Below are 9,022 nucleotides of genomic sequence, written 5' to 3' on the forward strand. Positions count from 1 at the left end.
GTGTGTGTGGACAGTGAACTCACCATCATCACCTCGTGTTCCAGCTGTGTCGGGAATCACCGACGCTTGTGGAGATCTGCGCCACGCGGGGGTAAAGGGGGGAAGCTGGCAGATGGTGGGTGGCCCCGCGGGGAGGCAAATGGCCACTTGGACCGCCACCCCCCACCACCCACTGAGAGGTGAGGGGTTTCCTGCTCAGAGCATCAGGGGCGAGACTGAGCTGCTCCTCCTCGTCCATCAGGACTGAGAGTTAATGAGGAGAGGGACGAGAGACATGGAGGTGAAGGGAGAGAGAGAACAGGTGAGGCTCAGGGGGACGAGGGGGAGACAGGTGAGGCTCAGGGGGACGAGGGGGAGACAGGTGAGAGGTGTTAGTGATGGCGATAAATAAGAAAACAACAGGAGGCGGAGACACAGAGTGAGAGACACTGAGATCAACACCAGAGACGTCACATGACCCCGTTTGTTTACATGTCGGCCATGTTGCTGCCTTTCACCAGTATGGACGTCATGTCAGTGAAGTTTGTCCCTCTCAGGCTTCTGTTCATTACAGTCTGATCTCAGCGGAGGTTCGCGCTGCGCCGCCCGGTGGTTTAGCGGTCGGTGAAATCGTCGCGCTGTTAACAGGATGATCGTGAGCTGGTTTCACGGTGATGAAGGTGAATCTGAGCTTCACAGTTTCCTCAACAACAACAACAACAACAACAACAACAACGACGACGAGATGAAACAGTGAGGTCATGTGATCATTTCACTCAAACACCGAATGAAGATGAAAACGAAGAATAAATAAAAGTTGGTGCGTCACCGTCTCGCTGACATTTCCACAGCGCGTCGTCACGGCGACCGGCACATGATTTACACATGATTTAGTGTGGGCCAAAGTTTTTACAGTGAGACATAAAAACACGCTAAGGTCATGTTTTATTTATTTGTTCCATCGCCGTCATAATTAGCAATTTAAATGACAGCGGAAACATTACTGACAATGTGTCCACGGGGAGCCGTCACGCTGCCGAGAGCCAGCAGAGGGCCTCGCTGCGGCGGGGCGGGGGGCGGGGGCGGGGGCGGGGAGGAGGAGGAGGAGCAGGAGGAGGAGCAGGAGCAGGAGCAGGAGCAGGAGGAGGGCGGGGACACGTGACAGTGTCCACAGGTTAAAGACCAGTGATACTGTTAGCAATGTCTTTGATGAAGATGATGATGATGATGATGATGATGAAGGTCAACACTCACTCTCTCACACCAAACCTCTGCTGCCTCGTGTGGTCACTCTGTGTCACTGACGTCAATCTGGACAAAGTGTGTGTGTGTGTGTGTGTGTGTGTGTGTGTGTGTGAGAGAGTGAGCGGTTTGTGATCATGTGACGTTTCATTTATTCATAGTTGGATCATGTGACTGTGACAGGAATCACTTCAGTGTCACATGAATATAATATAAATAAAACTGTTAAATGTTTCACTGAACAAAGTCACGACAAAACACTCGGATTTAAACATTCATGTTCATGCAGATGTTCACAGGGTGAGAGGGTGAGGAGGATGAGAGGGTGAGGAGGAGTTCATCAGGTTTGACTGAGGTGAGCGCTCGTCAACACACACACACACACACACACACAAACACAGTGTCAATAATAAAATGTTTATAGCCACGACATAAAATAATGAACTGAAATGAACGAATGAATCTTCAAACAATAACTGTGAATATTTAAACATTAAATATAAACTGTGATAAACACGTCGTTTTAAACTGGCAAAAAAATCATTTGTTCATTGTTCAAGGACATAACCAGGTTAACCATGGTTAGTTAACGTTAACCAAGTTAACATTTACCAGGACATGAAGATGAACGTGTGAATTGTTCCCTCCGTCTGTCCAGACAAACATTCCAGTGAAGATAAAGTTTATTTTAAATACATGTAATTATTCAACATTCACTCACTTTTCACCAAATTCATGTGTTCATACGTATGAACTGTAATTATAACAGTTATGTTTAATGAAGTGATGAAATAAACCAAACATGAATTTATCTTCTTTTAGTTTCCTCATCATTTTATTTTTATTTCCATTTCAATTCAAACTGAAGGAAATTCATTTGTTTATTAAACCAGGACCAGGACCAGGTCCAGGACCAGGTCCTGGACCTGGTCCTGGTCCAGGACCTGAAGCGTCTCAAATCATTTATTTATTTTAAAGAGTAAAAACATTGTTTAGATCAAAGAGGAGCGAGTGTTTCAGTGATTCATTCATTTCACTCGTTCATAATGACTGCCTCTGTTCTCATGTTGTTTAAATTCTGTGGATTATTTTAATAAAACAATTCAAGGTTTTTAGGAGTTTCTGAATATTTATTCTTATTTAATGTCATGATTTTGTGTCTGTGTTTTATATAAATGTTACATTTATATTATATTTATATGAATTTTATAAATGACATTTATTTTATAAATGTTATAAATGTTATAAATATAACATTTATATCATTTATGACATTTATATTATAAATGTTGTAAATGTTATAAATGTAACATTTATAACATTTACATTCTATTTATATATAAGATTTAAATGAATAAACTTTAATGACTAAATATGAAGAAATGTTTTATAAAAATCGGTCACATTTAAACTGAAGAGAAGCAAAAATCTGTCGTTTGATCAGCGTTTAATCCACTTCACTCACTCACTCGCTCACTCACTCGCTCGCTCGCTCACTCGCTCACTCACTCGCTCACTCACTCGCTCACTCGTTCTAATCACACTTTCACCTGACGTGTGTGTATGTCCACGCTCTGTTAAATCTCATGTTTTCACTCGCTCATGTTTTCTGAATGAATGAATGATGAATGAATGAACTAAAGAATTGGATTAAAATTAGATTTAAATGTTATAAAAAATAATGAGTGAACTTTTATATTTCATTGGTTTTTGTTTATTTTATTTTTTATTTTATTTTATTTTGTCAGAGAAAAACACGATGAATGAATGTTTATATTTGTATATTTTTCACTCATTCATCTTCAGCTTTCATGTAAAATAAAAAGACATTTGATGATAAAATGATTATTAAATGTATGAACAACAATAATCATCATCATCATCATCATCGGGTTATCACACAGGTGACAGCAGTTAGTGCCGCTGCAGCGCCATCTACTGGCCTTCACTGAAATAACAGCAGAACAGCTTCTTCCCTCTGGTTCTGGTTGTGGTTGTGGTTCTGGTTTCTTGTATTCCTGAGGTTCTGGTTCTGTGTTGCAGGATTCTGGTCAAAGAAACAATAAAATGACTCAGTTTGTTCTAAAAAAAAATATAAAAATGTTTGTTTAAATAAAAGACTTTTATTTTGTAAATTGTTTTCTTTTATTTTGTAAAATGCAGTCAATTAGGTGTTTTGTTAAATATTTAATCATCTAAACTAAAAAAAACAAATACTATTTATAAATGTGTTATTTTAATGTTTTCACTTCATCTGTGAAATGACTTCATTCATTCATTCATTCATTCATTCATAATCAGTTTAGTGTCGTTGATTTGATGTTAAATGTCTTTGATTCTGACGACGATAAAATGAATGAATGAACGATGACACAGTGACTTTTGTTTGTTTTATTTCAGGAGTTTGAAAACATTTTTTAATCATTTTGAAAAAATAAGATTTTAAATAAAAGACTTTTCATATTTCATCAGAAATGAACATGAACACATGAAATCTGTTATAAATGAATGATTCATGTGTTCAGAACATTTGTTAGTTTGTTCTTCTGTAAGAATGATGATGAGAATATGATGAATGAATGAATGAATGAATGAGTGAGTGAGTGAGTGAGTGAGTGAGTGAGTTTTTGTGTCAGGTGAAAAAAGCACAGGTTGAACTTTCATCACAGAAAACCAGAAAAACACTTAAGTCATTTAAGGATTTCTAAAGAGTTTTTACAGTTAAGGGATTTTACATCAAACATGTCTGATAATTAAGGAGAATTAAAAAACACACACACACACACACACACACACACAAGAGAGTGTTGTTAGAATTCATTATTATTATTATTATTATTACATGATACTACAGTATATCAGACACTAGTATATCATATGATATACTATGGTAGTATATTATAGTATATTGTAGTATATTATAGTATATTATAGTATATAATAGTATATCATATACTATTATATTATAATACATTATATTATATCATATACTAGTATATACTATAATATACTATAACATACTAGTATATACTATGATAGTATATCATATACTAGTATATACTATGATATTATATTACATGATATTATATCATATACTAGTATATACTATGATATTATATCATATACTAGTATATACTATGATAGTATATCATATACTAGTACATACTATGATATTATAGTATAGTCATATAATAGTATATACTAGTATATGATAGTCACAGACTCTGAGTTTCTGCCTCTCGGCTTCAACAAAGGGAAAAATTGCCTGAAAACTTCAGGTAAGAATGAAAGTGTTAGTGTCTGTGGCCTCGTCACAGATGAAGTGGTGACTGCGCGTCATGATAAGTGATGTTTTTAGTTCCTCTCCGTGCGGGCGTTGTATTATGGGATGTCACATGTGAAGCAGATCTTCAGACAATGATGGTTTTTTATTTGCATAAATTCAAATAAAACCACTTTGTGCTTTAGTATCATTTTATTTACCATTCACTCACTCACACACGTGTGTGTGTGTGAGTGAGTGACACATGGTTCACTCTGTCATCGTCGGCCAGCGTTCAGGAATCAAATGTGTTTTTCATGTTGTCATCACATGAACAAAACATTTATTATGAAATGATATTTCAGATTTTCTTCATCAAACATATGAATTATAATAATAATAATAATAATAATAATAATAATAATAATAATAATAATAAGTATTCTTCTTATTATAATGGTAATTATTATTAATATTATAATTATTATAATTACTCATATAATCATCAATCCTTCATAGTCTTTATTATTATTTGTAATAGTTTTATTAATATTATTATTAAAGGTTTTTAGTTCAAGTTTGTTTAAAACGGTCAGAACATGATATTATATAATATTTATATTATTATAATAATACTAGAATATAAAACAATACAGAGCTGCTGTGATTTTTAAATAAAAGTTATTATATCAACATTAATGTTCTGTTCTTTCATTCATTCATTCATCCATGTTTTATTTCACCCGCTGCGTTTTTATGCTTTTTTATTTATTTATTTTGAATCAGCAGAACGAGCTCCGGCGGTCTGTGGCGCCGCCTGCTGCTCTGTGCTGGAACTGCAGCAGAAAAACAATCAGATAAAGTGCTTATTTTTTATCTTTATTAATGTCAGATTTAAAGACGCTGATGTTTATCAGACGACAGATGATAAAATAAACATTAAAACATTCATAAATAATACAAATATACACTCTTTCATCATATTTCATCATCGTTTGTTTTTCTACATATTTTCTCTTAAATGTTGAATTACATTTAAATCATGTTTTTTTAATGACATAAAAAAATCCCAGAATGTCATCATTTCATCCTCTCACACACACACACACACACACACACACACACACACGAAGCATTAGCTCCGTGTAGCAAACTTCAAAGAAAATGTAGGAAAAGAAAAAAACAACATTTATTGTTGTAAAGACTTCACGTGTGTCGTATTTGACACACGTGAACACATGAAACTGAATTCATGTTCTTTGTTTGACGATTTATGCTAAAGTGTTAGCTGTTAGCTGTAAGGTAAGCTAGGTAGCATGGCTACAAGAGTCTGGGTAATTAAAAAGAAATATACTGTATATATATACATATACATACTGTATGTATATGTATATATATGTATGTATATGATATAAACTTTATATTTATGTCACATCTAAAGCATGGGCAAATATTAAAGACATTAAAGATAAAAGTTGAGATTCTTAAATGATTTTAAATCTACTGAAAACCATTATATTTGTATTTCTTTATTATAAAACCTCACTTGTCTGTCAAATGATCCTACAGCGCCACCTGCTGGACACAACTAACACAACATGATTCTTTTTATAATGTGATTATTTATTTATATGACTAAAATGTACGTCACAGATCAAAGAGTTTACAAGTTAAATTATATCAATATGAATGTTTAAATGTTCTCTTTAAGTTTTTTATTCATGCAAAGAGAAAAAAGAGTGAAAACATTTAATATTATTATTTTATTTTTTCATAATTATATGTTTTCCAGGTGTATAAATATTATATAAATAAATATAATATATAAATAATAATTCATATTTTTATTTCACTGTTTTTTATTTCACTATTTCACCTACATTATATATATGTATATATACTGTATATATATATATATATATATATATATATATATATATATATATATGGGATTGACTTGAATGAAATCTTCAGCATAAAAATGTGTTTTGAACAAATCAAAGTCAGAAAAAGAACAAACATAAGACGATGATGCTGATGCTGCAGTTTCGTCTGTGAACAGCAGGAGGCGCAAAGACACCGGCGCGTCCCTGTGACAGCGCTCGTTAACCGCAGCAGAAGAAGCGTGAGTAGCTTCATTAGCTTCATTAGCTTCAGTCTTCGGCTGCTTCTCTTCTTAAAAACTCTCTGTTTTCTCGGTTTTTGTTCGTCAGTAAAAGTTTGTTTCGCGTCGTCGTCGCTGCTGCAGCGGACTTTGTTGCTGTTTTTCACCGGAAACCGTGTTTTTGTTCGTTTGTTCTCAGGTAAGAACGAGCAGCTAACGGTTAGCTGCTAACTGATAGCTGCTATTAACAGAAGAAACTTCACTGTGGTTTTTATCAGCAGATAATAATCAGTTTGGCATCGATTAATCGATCAAACATTGAATGGGAACCAACGGGGAATTGTTGTTTTTTGTCCAAATGTGTTCGTTTATTATGACGTTGAATGAAGAACAGCAGGAAAATCATCTCATCAGCGATTTTTGTCGATAACGTTGATTAATCGTTGCTGTCGACGACATCTACGTCACGTGATCACGTCTTTATCTCACTGTTAAACTGAACTTTTACCCCCCCCCCCCACACACACACACACACAGGGGCTGTTGATCCACTGCTGCCTCCATCACTAAGTTCTAATGTGTTCATTACTGATATTTCATCCAGATTAACTTCAGTGACACAAAGTGACCACAGGAGGCAGCAGAGCAGCAGCAGCTCCTGTGTCCCCGCAGCTAAAATCACTGGTTTTCTCTGTGGACTTTGGTGTGGGAGAGTGAGTGGTTTATAAACGTGTGTCTAACAGTGCGATAACGACGAGATCGCGTTCTTAAAACATCGCAGACTAACGTAGTTTTCTCAGCAGCAGCAGGGGGCGCTCACAGCAACGATACGTGAGATCCACAAATACTTCCTGTGAGTATTTGTGATTGTACGTGATTGTTCATGTTTTCATCAGAAGAGTTCAGGTGTGTGGTCTCATGGACGTGACTCATCATCTCGACTCACAGACACGTCTCTTATGTCCTCTCAGTGTCCTCGTGCTCCCGTCTCTCTGTGCGTTGACATCTCCCGTCTTCCCGACACCTTCTGTCTGCAGGAAAGTCTTTGTCCACAGCTTGGTCCTGTCATGTCTCACAAGTACCCGTACATGCCGCCGCCCTCAGACACCGACCGCAGACCTGATCCTGGACCGCAGCGCTCTTCGGAACCTCGCCGTCACGCCTCACAGGACCGCGACGCTCACCCGTCGTCACAGGAACCCTTCTCTGCCGCCTCCTCCAGGGGCGGGGCTCCGTGGTCCCAGGACAGCGCTCTCCACATCCTGAGCAGCTGCGGTCTGGAGCCCGGCGATCTGGCTCTGCTCGCCGAGCTGCCCGAGGACGTCCTCACTGTGGACACGCTGCCTCACGTCCTCAATCAGATCAAAGGCAAGAGAGGAACGCTCAAACCTTTCTCCTCTTCTTCTTCCTCCTCCTCTTCCTCCTCTCATGCTCCTGGCTCCACCCCCCAAGGCTGGGATCAGCTCCGCACTCTGCCCGTCCGGTACCCACTGGGTCAGGCCACGCCCACTCCTCTTCCATCTGAGCTTCAGGAGAACTGGGTGAATCCCGGACCCCGCAGCTCGTCATCATCGTCACTGTCATCTTCATCTTCCAGCTTCATGGTGGACTTTCACCACAGACCAGGACCCTCTGAGTTTGGTAAGACAAGCAGAGCAGGTCCAGGATCTTCTCGGGAGCGAGCAGGCGTCCACAGGTCCACACATCCGTCCACACGTCTGTCTCACGTCTCTGCGTCTCCATCAGCGCCTCCTCCTCCTCCTCCTCAGGAGTACCGCCCTCATCCTCGCAGGACACGCCCCAAGTCTGACGCCTCTTCCGTCAGGAACAGATGGCACCCTGCTGCCTCTAGCCCCGCCCCCTCTGTGTCCGCCCCTGCCGTCACACCGTCCAGGAAAGAAGCTCTGGACTTCCACGGGACGCCGCCGCAGGTGTTCCCGTACTCGTGCTCTCTGTGTGATATCACTGTGCTGTCGGAGAAGGTAAAGTACACCTGTCCTCCTCCTCCTCCTCTTCCTCTTCCTCCTCTTCCTCCTCCCCCTCCTCGATTCTCCATGCTCACAGCGTTGCCGTGGAAACGTGTTTGTGAGAGTCCGTCAGAATCAGAGCAGTCTGCTTCCTGTTGTTTCAGATTTGGATCAGTCACACAAACAGCAGCAGCCATGCAGAGGGTCAACTCAACCTGCTGCAGCGGTCAGTGCGCACGCACACACACACACATGACCACGCACACACACATGACCACGCACACACACACACATGACCACGCACACACACATGACCACGCACACACACACACATGACCACGCACACACACATGACCACGCACACACACACACATGACCACGCACACACACATGACCACGCGCACACACACGACCACGCGCACACACACACATGACCACGCACACACACACACACACATGACCACGCAC

The 9,022-nt window shown here is 39.3% G+C and overlaps 1 protein-coding gene across 10 annotated transcripts in view; it reads left to right on the forward strand.

Annotated features, from left to right (window-relative positions):
* The first annotated feature begins 6,574 nt into the window (after positions 1-6,574).
* Positions 6,575-9,022, forward strand: part of matr3l1.1 (matrin 3-like 1.1) — a 14,682-nt gene continuing 12,234 nt past the window's right edge. For all 10 annotated transcript variants that reach the window (XM_058649126.1, XM_058649129.1, XM_058649122.1 and 7 more), the window contains exons 1-3: positions 6,575-6,786; positions 7,625-8,569; positions 8,719-8,780. In XM_058649126.1, the coding sequence (XP_058505109.1) occupies positions 7,655-8,569; positions 8,719-8,780 (977 nt within the window). In that variant the 5' untranslated portion in view covers positions 6,575-6,786; positions 7,625-7,654. The remainder of the gene's footprint in view (positions 6,787-7,624; positions 8,570-8,718; positions 8,781-9,022) is intronic.

The sequence above is a fragment of the Solea solea genome, chromosome 14 (genome assembly GCF_958295425.1).
Source record: "Solea solea chromosome 14, fSolSol10.1, whole genome shotgun sequence".
In the NCBI taxonomy this organism is placed as follows: Eukaryota; Metazoa; Chordata; class Actinopteri; order Pleuronectiformes; family Soleidae; genus Solea; species Solea solea.